Source organism: Daphnia pulex, chromosome 3 (assembly GCF_021134715.1).
Source record: "Daphnia pulex isolate KAP4 chromosome 3, ASM2113471v1".
In the NCBI taxonomy this organism is placed as follows: domain Eukaryota; kingdom Metazoa; phylum Arthropoda; class Branchiopoda; order Diplostraca; family Daphniidae; genus Daphnia; species Daphnia pulex.
The window spans coordinates 783,680-799,295 of record NC_060019.1 but is presented as its reverse complement, the minus strand read 5'-3'; the positions used below and the strand labels follow the sequence as shown (position 1 = coordinate 799,295).

The window sequence follows — 15,616 nt, the reverse complement described above, 5'->3', positions numbered from 1 at the left end:
GCAGTCGTTCTATAAATGAATTGTTTAATAAACCCTAACCCTGACTGAGGCAACAGAAAACGCCAAGAGAAAAACAGTTCCAGTCTCATAGCTCAGGAATAATCGTACTCCGTACTATGTTACGATTTACAATCAAGCCACCCAAAAGTCACAAAGGAATAATAGAGACATTTTCTCCTACCTTTTAGCCTGGGAAATACAGCCAGGCATCCATCCACAAGTGCTCGATCCATTCGCTGGAAAGTTGAATCCACCAGGAGGGAAAAAGGGTGTCCTCGTGAATACACCCACACCTCACATGGGAGTACACGAGGACAGCAGAGTTCAGGAAAGGGGAAGAACTCGAACGACATCAGAAGATTCTCTTATCCAAAACGGGTGCTGTTTATCTAAACAAAAAATACAAAATTATTTAGAAAAAATATTGACAGAAACAATAAGTATTAAGAACAAGTTGAAAATGAGACAGCGTGTAAACCCCAATTTCTAATAAATAGAAGAATAAAAGGTTTCCATGTGAGAGATTGCATTCATGCAAGTAATGCATCATTTAAAATATCTAGAAGGTCACAAGTGAATAAGAGTAATGAAAATCATAATTACCCAAGCAATGAGGGCTTGTTGCCAGTGACAGGTCAATACCAGCACAAGCACAACTTGAATTTCTTGTTCTGGTTATGATGGTTGATGGAGGCCTCAAATCTGCACAAAGAAAATGGTTACATATTGATAGTGTGAACAAACTGTGCTCATATGCATCAACAAGTTGCTTACGTGATCAATGAAAAGCAGTCTGAACTAACATTTCAAACACTTGGATCAGGTTCTATTTTCTCTTGTATCTCTTCAATCTCTTTGATCTCTTTTATTTTAAGCTCAGACAATGTTTTATTTGCCTGCTAAACAGCATGGAGCTTGGCCATTAAGCGATTCTAAAAATAGACAAGTGACATGTTATGAGTTAACACGACGACCACATTTTGTAATTTTATTTGTTGTGCAATTTTTCGTGCAACCACATGCACAGTTTCAAATAATAGTGATCGTTCCTAATTCTTTGTAACGTGTATAAGGTGTATAATAACCCGTAATAACCTTCGTGGTCTACTCTCTTTTTCGAAAGTAAATCATGACAGCAGACGACACTATAATTAGCAATACTTATATATATATCGATTGAAATCATTTTAAAAATCGATTCCCCCTTAAATTCAAACCGCTCCAAATCCAAAACGTTAAAAGCAGTTTGATCAGTGATCACAAGCGTCCGACAACCCGCTGGGCGCTGATCATCTCACCAAGTTTTATTTAGCCACCATTCTTCTATTTGTCTTGGCCAATTGTTGATTAGCACATCTCACGTGACGGATTTCAAAATTGACTATATGGACAGAAATAAGACATCCATTTAATTAGAAAAACCGAAAAATCCCGTACAACTATTGTGCAAATAGTAAACAACGCTTACAATGCTTTCATGAAGACTCAGACTAATACGGAGGCATCACGTGAAGAAGCGTTTACAGACGTGTACATCGAAGATGGCTTATGGGTTATGGCCATAGGGGCAGATAGCTTTGGCCATAGGAGAATTAAGAACACATTTAGTTGAGCTTCTGTTTAGTCCCGTGTAAACATGACCTCCCTTAACTTTGCCCACCATACGAACGCGCAACACAAACCTAGAACTCTTGCGAGAAGATTTTCGCTATGCATTTCTTTTTTTTTCCACAGTAAATTTTGCATGTTTGTTGTTCAAAAATTCAAAAATTTTGCTCTTAAAAAAAAAACAAAAGGTAACTAACTACCGATAAAATCTTGCTAGCAACACTAAATATACGTACAATGCTTTTTACTATTGGGGTCGAATTCAAATACCTCAAATTTGATTGAATTCCCACCTTTTAGAACATTACAGTCTTCAATTTTGTGAACAATTTTGTTTAGAAAAAATAACTTGATTGCATTTTTTTAAATTCTTGTCACTGAATTCTTTGATCATGCTGTAGTAAATAACTCTAACTAGACAGGGAAAATCAATTCACTGATAATTACATGCTGTATAATTTTTGTCTCTTTCATCTCGCCTGTTTAAACAGCTGTTGATTGTTTACAGAAATCAAATAATCGAAAATGGTCAACGACGACCGAAGAGACGTTCGTGACGACTGAGATCGCCGCCACAAAGATACGAGAGGGAGAAAAACAAAGATCGTGAGAGAAAGAAATTTTTTAACGAAAATTGTTTAAGCGCGTGTTAAGAAAAAATCTGAAATCATACTAGTCATACTAGACTACATAAAAGAAATACAAAATAAATGTTATTAATTACTTCTAATAATTAAATCTATAGTAATTTACTTGATGTACAAAATAAAAGATTTTTGAAAAAATACGCTCTCAATTCAAGTCCCGGAGGTTCTCCCGAATCAGAGAACGTGGAATCAACTTGCATGTATTCGGGTGAGTCATTTTTGTTTCCTTCTATTAGGTCCACCTTATAGGAAGTCAATAATAAGTGATTCGTCGATACGAAAAATGTTATACGGGAAGCTCTCTGCAATATCATATAGACAAATAAACACCAAACAAATATTGGGGCTAGCAGAATTCTTTGCCAAAGTTTTCTTAATAGAGCTTAGGGCGTAAATTCAGCTGAATTCAGCCAACGACACAAAATTAAGAATATAATTTCATCGTCGACGAATTTTTAATGCTAATTGAAAAGAAAATCCTCACGATAGTATAGACATGAATAATATGGCTGTTGGCTGTGGGAAGGGCAAAGCAAACATCGCAGTAAAATGTAGTTTCTGACGAGGTAATAACCGTAATACAAAAAAAAACTATCCCTGTTATTAACTATGTCGATTGCAACACTATGATTGCAACAAAGAGATCAAGTTGGTTTTTATTTCTAATGGACGAAGATAATATAAGTTGCAACACGGCAACGTTATTTCTCTTTTATCTCATGTCATGACTATTCTTATCAAATTTCTTATCATAATACGAATTGATAGTCGGTTATAATGCTTCTTTTCCATCGGTTCTGTTATATTCTAGCTCTGAAGACCACGCCCTGTAGTGAAAAGTGAAATCAACTTTATCCAGTGCGTGTTTTGCAAAATGGCAGATAGTTCATCTGTCGACAAGTTGACCATTGATCGTCAAAAGGTTTTAGGAATGGGAAATTATGGCAGCGTTTTCGAAGGTATTTGGGGTGGAATTAAAGTAGCCGTCAAACGAATTCTTGTAGAAAACGTTGCGAGAGACAAAACCACGAAGATTGAACGAGAAGGAAATGCGTTAAATAAACTTGATCACGAAAACGTCATAAAATTATTTGACGTGGAGGAAAACATAGACTTTAAGTATTTTAAATACTAACCTAGCATGGCTTTTAAAATGTAAAAAATACAGAAATTTAATTTTTTTTTTTTAGAATTTTCGTCCTTGAATTGTGTGATGCTTCTTTGGAAAAACTATTTCTCAAAGAAAATGACCCGAAAAAATATAGCGGCCCAATGCCACCAGACACGGAAGTTCTTCTACAGTTGGCTAAAGGACTCGAGTACATTCATCAAAAGGAATTAGTCCATCGCGATATCAAGCCAGAGAACATTCTCATTTGGGTGAATCCACAAACTAACAAGGTTGTGATGAAATGGACCGATTTTGGTTTGAGTAAATCTGTCGACGAAAATGGAACTTTCACCATGAGTAAAGTGAAGGGAACATTCAATTGGTTGGCACCGGAAATATTGATATTTCTGAACGAACTTGGCTCTACTGAGAATGAAGCTAAGAAAAGAGGAACCGTCAAGAGCGATGTATTTGCAGAGGGTCTCGTCTTTGGCTACATCATTTCGAAAGGGGTTCATCCCTTTGGTACCCCAAATTATCAAATTCCATTGAACGTACGAACAAAGGAACCGACCAACCTCCCCAGTAAGTTAATATGAAAACAAACAAAAAATTAATATTTTAAACGAAACGAATATCATTTCAAAAAAAATTTTCGACCTAAAATTTCGATTTTTTTAACAGAAAATAAAAAATTTCATAATATAATTATAAAAATGTTGGTGAAAGAATCGATGGAACGAATTACATCTTCTGATGTCGTTAATCTACTCATGCAAATCACGGTAAAAAAAGGTGTTAAAACCGGTTAAAATGCTGCCTCAAAACTATCAGTTTAATTTTCACAAGAACTTTCCATTTTTAATTTATCCCAGATGTCCACCTCACCTAGTTCATTTGATAGCAAGTTAATCATTCATCATACAAAGATTTTAGGAGTTGGAGGTTTTGGTACTGTTTATGAAGGTGCTTGGGGTGGAGTGAAAGTGGCAGTCAAACGAATTCTTATATGGGCTGCCGCAACCACGGAAAAAGAAGAGAAGGTCATAAAAATGTTACATCATACCAACGTCATCAAATTATTTCACGTGGAGAAGGACAGAGACTTCAAGTATTTAAAAAATCATTCAGTTTTCAAATTGGCATTTTTAAACTTTCCGAAAATATGTTTGGTTTATAGAATGTTCGTCCTTGAACTGTGTGATGCCTCTTTGGACCACCTATTTCTCAATGAAAATGACCCGAAAAAATACCGTGGCCCAATGCCACCACAAACAGAAGTACTACTTCAGTTGGCTAAAGGACTCGAGTACATTCATCAAAAGGGATTAGTACATCGCAACATCAAGCCACAGAACGTTCTCATATGGGTGAATTCGCAAACTAAACAAGTTCTAATGAAATGGACTGATTTTGGTTTCAGTAAACGTTTCGAAGTAAACGAAAGAGGTTCTTTTTCGATGGGCGGTGTTAGAGGAGCAATCGATTATTTCGCACCGGAAATATTGAAATTACTGGACGAGGCCAGTTCTTCTGAAAACGAAGCTCAGAAAAGAGGAACCGTCAAGAGCGATGTATTTGCAGAAGGCCTCGTCTTTGGCTACTTCCTTTCGGGAGGAGTTCATCCGTTTGGCACCACAAGTCATCAGATTCAAATCAACTTACGAACAAATGAACCAGCCAATCTTCCCAGTAAGTTGAGTCAAAGCCTTTGGTCAAAGCCTTTTGGTTCCACAAGTTTTCAAATTTCAGTAAACGTACGGACAAAAGGACCGACCAACCTCCCCAGTAGCAGTAAGTCAATACGAAAAACAGTAATAAGATAATACATATTTTTTTTTAACAGAAAAAAAAGAATTTCGTGATATTATCCTAAAAATGTTAGACAAGAAACCAAATAATCGAATTACATCGTCAGATGTCTTTAATCTGTTAATAAATTTCACGCAAACCACGGTAAAAAAGGTAAGATAACTTTGTGTGGCGAGCTATTATTAAATAGGCCTAATCACCATCATTGTTACTTCTAGAATTCGGACCTGATGTCAGTCTCAGCGTATTCAGCATTTAGTCCATTTGGTGGCATGTTGACTATTGATCGTAGAAAGATTTTAGGAATAGGAGGTTTTGCCACTGTTTATGAAGGAGCTTGGGGTGAAACTAAAGTAGCCGTCAAACGATTTCTTATAGAGAAAGCCGCGAGCTGTGAAGGAGAAGAAAATGCCCTTAAACAATTTGATCATGAAAACGTCGTCAAATTGCTTCATGTCGAGGAGGACAAAAACTTTAAGTATTACCTAGTTTTGGAATTATCATTTGAAAAATATTTATGAAAATTTATTTTTAGATGTTTTGTCCTTGAATTGTGTGATGCCTCGTTAGATAGAATATTTCTCAAAGAAAATGACCCGAAAAAATACAATGGCCCAATGCCACCAGAAACAGAAGTGCTTCTCCAGTTGGCTAAAGGACTCGAATACATTCATCAAATGGGATTAGTCCATCGCGACATCAAGCCAGAGAACGTCCTCATTTGGGTGAATCCACAAACTAATCAGGTTTTAATGAAGTGGGCAGATTTTGGTTACAGTAAACGTGTCAACGAAAGGGGAACTTTCACCATGAGTGGAGTGAGGGGAACTTACGATTATTTCGCGCCGGAAATATTGGCATTACTGGACGACGAGAGTCCCCCTGAAACCGACATTCAGAAAAGAGGAACCGTCAAGAGCGACGTATTTGCAGAGGGTCTTGTCTTTGGCTACTTCCTTTCGGGAGGGATTCATCCTTTTGGTGCTCAAAGAGATCAAATTCCATTGAACGTACGAACAAAGGAACCGACTATTCTCCCCGGTAAGTTATATGAAAAAGATATATGAAAAACAAATTAGTGCGTACAAGAATACTACAATAATTTTTTTTACGTAAATTTCGTTTTTAAATACATAGAAACGAAAGACATTCGTAAAATAATGGAAAAAATGTTACAAAAACAACCAGAGAAACGAATAGCATCATCTGATGTCGTTAATCTACTCATTAACACCCGGGAAATCAGGACGAAAAAGGTAATAACAAGTTGTTTTACTATATTACTTAATATTGACCAGACTTATTCCTTTTAAATTCCGTCCCAGATGTTCACTTTAGTTGCAAAAAAAGATCCAAGCGTGAAAGAAATAAAAATACTGATACAATAAGGTGTGGATATCAATGCAAAAGACAAAAAAGGATTGACACCACTATTACAAATGGCAGAAAACAAAAGTGGAAGTGGTAATGCGTTAGAAATATTTAGTCTCCTGATCCAAAACGGAGCCAACGTCAATTCACTAGACAGCAAGGGTAAAAATGCTCTCCTTTTATTGTGCGACAATCACCAAAATCATCAAAAAAATCTTAAAGAAATTATGGGTCTTCTAATGCTAAGTGGATTAAATGTGACTCCAGAAACGGTCACCCTTTTCAAGGAAAAATACCACAAAGAAAATCGAGATGAAATCTTGTTATTGCTGGATCAACTACATCCAGATGAACCAGTGACCAAACGAATGAAGTTCGAATAAAATTCGGGTTCTTGTATCCTTGTACTGAATTAGTCAGTTCATTAAACTTATCTATGGTCATGTTTGATTTGATGCAAAATGTTGTCTTATTTTATCGATTCAAAACCGCCGAATGAAAAAATCTAACGATCAGCAACTTCTTGTCCAGCAACAATCAGGTATGGACCAAATAAGACTCTTAATATTCTCGACAACGAAGATTGCAAAGCGTTGTCAGGCGATGGAACTTAACGCATGTATTACCGCTATTACCGTTTGTTTTCAAATCTTTCGTCGTCAGGGCAACCCATCATCGTCGACGCTCCTCTTAGTCTCTTTTTTAGATTTATTTTGATAACATATTCAAAGGCGTGGCCGGGCCGATAGTTTGTTATTACTTGTGAGTGATCACTTGCAGTCACGATTAAGCATACGCTACCCGTGTTATGTCGCAGTTACAACCATGATAATCTGTGTGACATAATCAAGTTTTAATTGGAAACGGAAAAGAATTCCACGGCAACCCAAAAGTGAACGTTATAACGTCCTCAACATCATACATACCCATATTTTAAGAAAGACATTAAAAATATTTTAAAAGGGAGCCAGCAGGATTGGTCCGGTTTGGTCGATTTCAAGCAGATTACAATAACAGACGTTACTGCAACGCAATCTCACTTTCCTGTTTACTTTCCTAATCATAACGCTTATCATAGAAAAAACCGGTTGATCGCACATTTTCTCAGTCTTATAAATAAAGCATACTATAGAGGGGGAGGGGTTCATCCCTTTGGCACCACAAGTCATCAAATTCAAATCAACATACGAATAAATAAACCAGCCAATGTTTCCAGTAAGTCGAGTGGAAGCCGATTACAAAAAAATTTCGGTATAATAGAAACGGGAAAGATTCGTATTTTTGTAATACAATCACCAGAATGTTAGAAAAAGAGCCAAAAACCCGAATTACTTCGTGTGTTGTTGTTAATCGACCCAGAAAAAGATTTCGAAAACAAGGTTACAAAAGGTATTAAAAAAACGTGTCTTAACTATTATTTAACGTTCATCCTGTGTTGATCCTTTTAAAACCCCAGATGCAATTAAAGTTAACTTTAATTGCTAAACGGAATCCAAGCGTGGAAGATATCGGAAAACTGACACAAGGTGTGGATATCAATGCCAAAGACAGAAAAGGATTGGCAGCACAAGAAATAGTTCTTTTGATAAAAAACGAGGCTAACGTCAACAGAGCGGACTGGAAGGGCAAAAATTCTCTTGTTTATTTGTGTGAAAATTTTCAGAATCATCAAGATGAAAGTTTTGTTGCTATGGTTAATCTCTGGATTGAAAAAGGAATCGTAGTCAATTGCAAAAATAAATATGGAGAAAATGCTCTCACTAAAATGTGTGAACACAACGAACATCGACGTCAATCGCAAGACAAACGACGGATCGAATGCACTCACTTTATTGTGGGATAAGAAAAATCTAATAAAAATTGTAGGTCTTTTGATTGAAAGAGGATTCAACGTAACTTCAGAAACGTGCACCTTCTTCCAGGAAAATTACCACAAAGAAAATCGCGATGAAATCTTGCAATTACTTGATCAACAACATATGAATCGCTGAGCAAACAAGCAAAAGAATAAAGTTTTAATAAACACTGGGTTCTATAGTACGGTATATACCTTTGTTAAGAATTTATTATGTAGACAACTGGAGCTAATAAAAAAATAAGCTTTTCAAAAAACGCAATAAAATTAGTTAATAAAAAATGTGAAAGGTTTTAGTCATTTACTTTTTTCATTTCCTGTGCGTTTTCATCCTCGTATTCGATCGAGGGAAGTTACAAAGGTCTCGTCACGGACGTATTACGTAACAAGATCGCAAAAAAATTCGGAAATGCTACAGAACTTTCTTGGCAATATACCCAACTGCAGTATCTGTATCCTTGTCTTCGAGTACAAGATACCAATGTGGAAGAAAAATAGAAACAAAACAATTCAAAAGCTTTGAGCCTATACCGCATCGCAAACTGCCTGTTGAATGCAAAAAAAAAGAGACCGACCGTTTTTTCTCTTTCCTTGCAGCTTGAACCGACAAGTGAACGTGAAATGAACCTTATCGCGAAGGCTTGCTTCTATTGACTTGTCAGTTGTTTCAATAAACGACGCAAACCGGGAATATTGAAACACACACAAAAAAGGCTATTTAACTCTTAGCCGTCTACAACTAAAGCAAATGACAATGAGTACTTCATTAGTCATCATTTGCTGAAGTTTACTTTTAGCAGATTAAAAAACTGATTCGATTTCAATCCTACCATGAAATGGTGCAGCTCATGTTGATGACAGCATGAAACACTAAGGTAGAAGTGGAAGAAGATTGATTCCAATTAGAAAGATCTTTGCTCCGGTCACCTATTTAAACAAAAAAACAAAAAAAGAACAAAAAAACATGAGATATGAGACAATTATAGCACAAAGAAAATGGTTTGTGAAGATGTTTGAAAACATTCATGTAAGTGAAACGAATGAATAGTCTGCTTTCAACGAAAATTGAAAACGAATCAAAGTCTAAAGCAACTCAAACAATGACGGTATTATAACGTCCTGTACATCAATATTACAAGAAAAGAACACGATTGACATAGGCTGGCCTGGCAATCATTCGATCAATCGTTCAACTTCTAAAAAAGGAATGTGCTGGAATGTCTAGGCACTTCATGGTCAAATTTTGTTTTGAAAAATTTCACCAAACAAAAATTAGCAGAGTCCTTAGAAATATGACAAGTTATTATTTCGTCTAGTTCTCTATCACTGCAGAGTAGTAACACTTTGTGAGAAAGAATTTTAGTGAGGTAGCAACAGAAAGATCATGAAACAATCTCATCAGTCACAGGGAAACCTTTAACAACTGTTTTGTTGACTATTGATTGGTTGCATCGATCAGGCAGACTAGTCTCTCTCCTCCCCCCCCACCTTTTCTATACTTAACAGGAAGAAAGATTGGAACTCCACGTAGGTCCCAGCCCCCAAAAAGTAGCTATCACTTAACTAGTCTTAATTTAACTGAAAGTAACCCCAAACCGCCCAAACACAGAGTTAACTGGATGGAGAAATGGCTTAAAACAGAAAACACTTGAATAACGTGAAAAACAAAATGGAAAACAGAAAAACAAAATGTGACTTCAAGACTTACAGTTTTTTAAACTATCCATTCTGAGAACACCGAATGACAACCTCAACCACTGCTGAGCTGGAACTGAATCATTCAAGTTTAAGGGCCATTGTAATGTTTAGTTGTTTACGTCCAATTCCTTTGTCATGGCAATGCGATTGCAGCGGCGAAATTCTCAATCAAAGCGGCGCGATTTTGAAATCGCACTGACTTATCCCAATTATTAGGAAATCACATCTAAAAAAAGCAAAAGATAGAAGACAAAACGGGGAATGTTAAAACTTAGAAATTCGCTAAACTTAGAAAAACAAAAAAAGGAAATTGCCAAGTTGGTAACGGAACAAACTTAGTCATCACCTTTGCTGAATCGTTTAGCTTTGTTGGAACAGTCTCCTATTATAAAACGCGTCTGACTCCAAATGGAATCGCTGTCGTAGGTTCTGGTGCGGAAGTTCCGTAAGGACGAGCGGACAATGTTGATCACGTTGGCGTTGAAGTAGCTAATAAGTGAAGTATTAAAGTAGCTAATAAGGTAATTTTTAACTTGAATGTAAACAAATAAATTTTGATGTTTAAGAAATAAATTTTGACCATGTACTAGACAAGGGTTTCTAAAATTATGATAACGGTTATCAGTTTCAAGAATTTTGAAAACAATATATACAGACGTAAATACATACGAAAATTTAATCAAAATACGAGTCGCGTGTCTCGCGTCCTTAGCGGGATTTGACCAGACTAGAAATGAAATAGAGAAAAAGAAGATAAAATTTAGAAAAATTTGAAACACTTGTTATACAAAGCAGAACCAACCTTAGTCCATTCTCTTCTTCTCATCAACAGGAGCCTCGATATCAAAATACGGTCTGGCCCATGATCGAAAGCACTTGTTAAGTACAAACAGCAGCTTTTGATCCTCAACTGGATCTCCCAAGCAGTTCACTTCCGTCTCAGAGATTCCGTTTTCTTTTTTCACTTCGACAGACTCCTCGCCCTCTAGACTTAGCAGAAGTCCTCTTAACCCAGTAAGAGAGGCCAAATTGGCCGGAAAACTGATCTTCGAATTAAGATTGGACTCCGGAAGACAGAGCATTACCTCAACGGCACCAACGTCTTTCTCGGCAACTCCAGCTGCCACCAATTCACTGGCCTCGCGGGGGATTTTCCCTTGATCGGTTTTCAATGACAACAGTCGTTGTATGGCACTTAACATCATTCCATTACGACGCCCGTCGCCTGGGAGCGATAATTTACGGCGGCGACCCTGACGGATGGATTTGTGTAGATTCAACAATTTGTCGATCTTCAGGTCCAAAGCTGACTTTGCGGCCTTTTTCGGACGCCCACGTGGTGTTTCGGCCGCGGGCACAACTGATTTGATTGCAGCGGGAAGACATTCGGCTGCTGACGAGGTAGGAATTGGGGAAGGTGTGTGGTGTTTGGTCTCCGTTTGAGAGACAGACCTCCCAGTTTCCTCATACATTCCACTTCTCGCACGTTGCTCTTGGTCAAAGCCATCCTAGATAGAGTAAAAAGAATCATGCATTAACATACAAGTGGTACACATTGTGTACATGATTACACCACTGCTTTTTGCACTCACAATTCTCAAACTGCTTTTAGCAAAGTAAAAAAAAAAATGCATTTCATAACACATAAATAAAGTTACCTCTTCGAGTCCCCCTGCAGTGACCGTCTGCCCATTTTGGGGATTCACTTCAAAAACAAAATCCTGAAACACATCTCCGTGTGTATTGTCTGCTGGATTATCACCAAACAGGAATCTCTCCAAATCCAAGAAAGTTTCAACATCCACCTTAAGAAATATTCAATACAGCAACAATTGGTTATCAATACAATACTGAGGACATAATTCTGAAACACTTTTGCATCTACTAGAACAACTTTAAAACACATACGCTACATTGCTGTTTGGAGCATTTGACTATAGGTTACACTGTCAGCAGCTGCACAAGGAACCCAGTACTGCCATAGTGCAATACCAGCCTAAATATACTTAGACTCGGAAGATTGTCTAAACTAAAATTACCTCATCAGCATTCTCCTGTCCAAGGAGTAACAAACCCAGAATAGGGTCTGTAAGTATCTCTATGTCATGTTCCAAAATGAAAATTTCATCGGGATTAAAGGGTAAGGCCCAGGAATCATCCATCTTTAGTCTAAACCACAATGAATAATATAACATATTAGACAAAAGTAAGTAAAAAAAAAAAAAAAAACTAGCAGGCACAAGCACAAACCCCACGTAACCAGAATCCTGGACAAAGCACGACCGAGTGCAAGTGCTCAGCTGGCAAGATTATTGGCAAACCTTATTGACAACAGAAAGAAACTGTAACTGGGTGTTCCTTCTTTAACTTACACACCAGAAATGGAAAAAAATAAGACCTGGGTCACTGAAAAACAACAAAACTCTACTTGGAAAACTTGCTGGCTAAAATCCAGCAAAAACATGAAATTGAGACAAACGTGGGTTGACTTGAGTGTGTGACTCATAGCGGTGTGACTGTGTGTTGGTGTGTGGGGGCTATACAGAGTGACAGCAACACTGCTGGCACACAACTTCATTTTGATCATCACTCACCAGATGTCTTCTTCTTTTTTCATAGCTTTATTATGACGTCATAAATTAGAGATATTCCGTCTGATAATAAAATCAATAAAATCATGTTTTTTTTTAATCAATTAGCAATATGACGATCCGTTTTACTTTTACCCCAATAAAAAAAGAATTGTGTCTGCTGACTCTGCTCGATGTCCGCTGTGCTCTCAGTTTTTCTTGTTTTGCGATCCATGGCCATCTAGCGCTCAGATTCATTACACGAATTTTGTATTTTTACCGTTTTAAGCAGAGCTATAGACTCCTGGTCGCTTCACGGCTGTGTTGGCTTCCCTATCCCGGTTTCAGGGTAAACGTAAGCCCATCGCTAGCTAATGGTTTTTTGTTGTTCGAGGAAGGTGCGGGATATTGGGCCTCTCCTTCATATAGTTGACTTGAACGACGTATCCATTTTATTATGCCCTGGTAGGTGACAATTTGGTTGCGCCCATCGGGCAAGGCAACGCGGTAGGATCGGGTAGGATCCGGTCGTGACTTTGCCGTATGCTTAACTGTTGGTGCCAGTCGGTGCCAGTTGACGTTCTTACTCGGCTCGCCCTTCACTTGCCAGGCAAACGAGTGCGGCAGAAAATTCTGAATTTAAGAAATGAATGAATTAACTAATTAAGTGAAAATGAATCTAAGAATTTGCGCAGAAAATTCCTAAAAATGAATAAAAGAGTCGTGTAGAATTCAAAAGACAACTTAATTAAAAGTTTCAAATGTTGTTACTTATTTACCTCGAAATTAGAAATGAATAAAGGAAAATTCCCACATTTAGATTTCCTTGGCTGTTAGAATCTTCAATCGAGCAAAGCCGAGCCGAGTCTTAAAAAAACAGATCAAATGCAACCGATTCAAGTGCACAGAAAATGAACCAAATCTTACACTTTTGAGGCAGATTTTGTGGCATTCCTCAAATGAATCAGACCAATGAAGCTCATTGTTGTACAGGAGTGTCTTTTGCCAACCATAACAGTCGAATCGCGTACGTCTCAAAGGCTTCCCATTTATGCTGCAAAATCAGCAAAATTCTTTAAAAAAATTGACGTCAAACTTAATTACGATTAAATGAGATGATGATTAATTATTGTCAAATTAAACCAAATTTTTTTCGGGCTAAAACATCGTGCCAGCTATAATAATAAACCATTAAATGTGAATCTGAAATGAAATGTATCCAGTAGTTACCTACATTGGCTACATACATTGTAAGCTTAAACATTACATCTTCATAGACGATCGCATAGCCTTTCGGTTAGCGAGTCTGAAACATGAAGTGAGGAAACTATAGCAGATCACAGTCTATACTCATGCACAAAAGCCATGCGTTAGGCTACATCGATCGTGTGAAACTGTGTGCGGACCTATGCATGTTTAGGAATCGGAATGGAACTTGCATAGTGGAATTATCCAAGTTAAATGGTATTTAATAAACAATATATTCAGTATAGGGCATACTGTGGTTGTTAAGTGCGTCATGAAAGTTAAGTGAATGGAAGTTATGTGAGCCTATACAACAATCCGCAGGTCGTGTATTGTAGTAAGCATGCAGCGGACGTATAGTCAAAAGACCATACTGGTACATGAACTGAAGCTGGATAGACTTTTTGCGTCTATCATTTATTTCAGATTCAAAATTAATTATAAAACAAACATATTTTCCAAACATATATATTTTGTACAACTCGTCTCATTTTAAAAAAGGGACAAATCTGTGATGTTCATACATGTCAGTGGTTCAACTCCTTCCACACGCTAGACTTTTTTATACCTCTTCAGCTTCATTTTTATTGTTAATTTATTACAACTAAGACGTTTTATAGCCTAAAAAATAGTTGTTTTTACTTTTAGTTGTTCGCGGTGGTTCATAGCTTATAAGAATATGGAACGCATGATTCTATACAGTGAATATTGAAGAAAAGGCAGAAATCAAAAGATTATTATTATCACAGGCTGCTAGCTCTAGCTCTTTGATAGCCCTAATTCCTTAAAAAAAATATTCCCTTATCCAAATTACAAAAACGAAAATTCAATGGATGTAAATCAACTATTGATTCAATACGGAATCGACGTCAATTGCAAAAACATCAACGGAGATAAAGCTCTCACTGAATTGTGTGGATATTATGAATACGAAAATTTAATTGACGTAAAATGTTTTAATTTGAAGTGGATTCAACGCAGATATACAACGTAATTAAACAAACGCGCGCCTACATCCAGAAAAAAATACGATAGAAAAAATCACAATGAAATCTCCTTCAACAACATTCAGATAAAAACAGCGACCAAACGAGAGATGAGCTGAGAGATGTTTAAATAAAGTTGACTTAACTTTTAGACAATTGTCACTTTGTCATCCATTTTTAACTTGTTTACAATCTTCCCTTAGAATGTCCAGTTATCAAAAAGATTAAATTGATTATTCATCAATATTGTGTAGCCTATAAACGATTCTTAATCTAGCACCTTGATCAAGAAGGGTGAAGAATTGTTAAATAAAAAATTCTAAATTAATTGGTAATCACATTAACTTAAAATTTAACCATAGTATTGTAGAAATAATCTTTTTATAGAAGCATCAATAAGGCCGCAACGGTGCAGCTATAAAGTCTATAATCACTGACTACTATAACAAGTAACAATTTGAGTGAACATCATACACAAATTAACTCTGCTGTTTGCCACGAAGCAAAAGCCAAACTAAAAAATAAGCTTTTAAAAACGCAATTAAAATTAGTTGATAAAAAATGTGAAAGGTTTTATAGCCACACTTCTTTCATTTCCTTTGCGTTTTCTAATGCAAACTGTAAGTTGAATGCAAAAAAAAATTAAATAATACTGACGCTTTTTCTTTTGCCTGTGCCTGACAGCTTACACCGACAAGTAAATGTGAAATAAA

General features: G+C 36.7%; 2 protein-coding genes across 5 annotated transcripts; one reads left to right on the top strand and one right to left on the bottom strand.

Annotated features, from left to right (window-relative positions):
• The first annotated feature begins 3,043 nt into the window (after positions 1–3,043).
• Positions 3,044–6,999, top strand: LOC124190820. Its single transcript, XM_046583686.1, has 10 exons — positions 3,044–3,374; positions 3,446–3,951; positions 4,051–4,151; positions 4,242–4,477; positions 4,547–5,058; positions 5,213–5,331; positions 5,397–5,656; positions 5,714–6,219; positions 6,316–6,434; positions 6,504–6,999. Exons 1-10 carry the CDS (start codon positions 3,130–3,132, stop codon positions 6,564–6,566), a joined length of 2,667 nt encoding a protein of 888 aa, XP_046439642.1. The 5' UTR covers positions 3,044–3,129; the 3' UTR covers positions 6,567–6,999.
• Positions 7,000–10,121: 3,122 nt separating this feature from the next.
• LOC124190821 lies at positions 10,122–12,666 on the bottom strand. Of its 4 annotated transcripts, none has more exons than XM_046583691.1 (7): positions 12,475–12,666; positions 12,142–12,271; positions 11,761–11,907; positions 11,188–11,610; positions 10,905–11,087; positions 10,449–10,829; positions 10,122–10,328 (listed from the first exon to the last, which is right to left on the bottom strand). In XM_046583691.1, the coding sequence occupies exons 1-5, from the start codon at positions 12,606–12,608 to the stop codon at positions 11,064–11,066; spliced, it is 858 nt and encodes a 285-aa protein (XP_046439647.1). In that variant the 5' UTR covers positions 12,609–12,666; the 3' UTR covers positions 10,122–10,328; positions 10,449–10,829; positions 10,905–11,063. The 4 variants fall into 4 exon arrangements, with proteins under 4 accessions (XP_046439647.1, XP_046439645.1, XP_046439643.1 ...); XM_046583689.1 differs by adding an exon at positions 12,353–12,423 and having other exon boundaries at positions 10,905–11,610; positions 12,501–12,662; XM_046583687.1 differs by having other exon boundaries at positions 10,905–11,610; positions 12,475–12,663.
• Positions 12,667–15,616: the final 2,950 nt, after the last annotated feature.

What these genes read in the sequence shown, in the direction of transcription:
- LOC124190821 (XM_046583687.1), bottom strand. Translation starts at nt 12,608, where the DNA reads ATGAGTCACACACTCAAGTCAACCCACGTTTGTCTCAATTTCATGTTT. An exon ending in TTTTTTTCCATTTCTGGTGT is followed by an intron (nt 12,272 to 12,474) that starts GTAAGTTAAAGA and finishes ATTGTGGTTTAG; the next exon opens with ACTAAAGATGGATGATTCCT. An exon ending in GACAGGAGAATGCTGATGAG is followed by an intron (nt 11,908 to 12,141) that starts GTAATTTTAGTT and finishes ATATTTCTTAAG; the next exon opens with GTGGATGTTGAAACTTTCTT.
- LOC124190820 (XM_046583686.1), top strand. Translation starts at nt 3,130, where the DNA reads ATGGCAGATAGTTCATCTGTCGACAAGTTGACCATTGATCGTCAAAAG. An exon ending in ATCTACTCATGCAAATCACG is followed by an intron (nt 4,152 to 4,241) that starts GTAAAAAAAGGT and finishes AATTTATCCCAG; the next exon opens with ATGTCCACCTCACCTAGTTC. An exon ending in CGCAAACCACGGTAAAAAAG is followed by an intron (nt 5,332 to 5,396) that starts GTAAGATAACTT and finishes TGTTACTTCTAG; the next exon opens with AATTCGGACCTGATGTCAGT.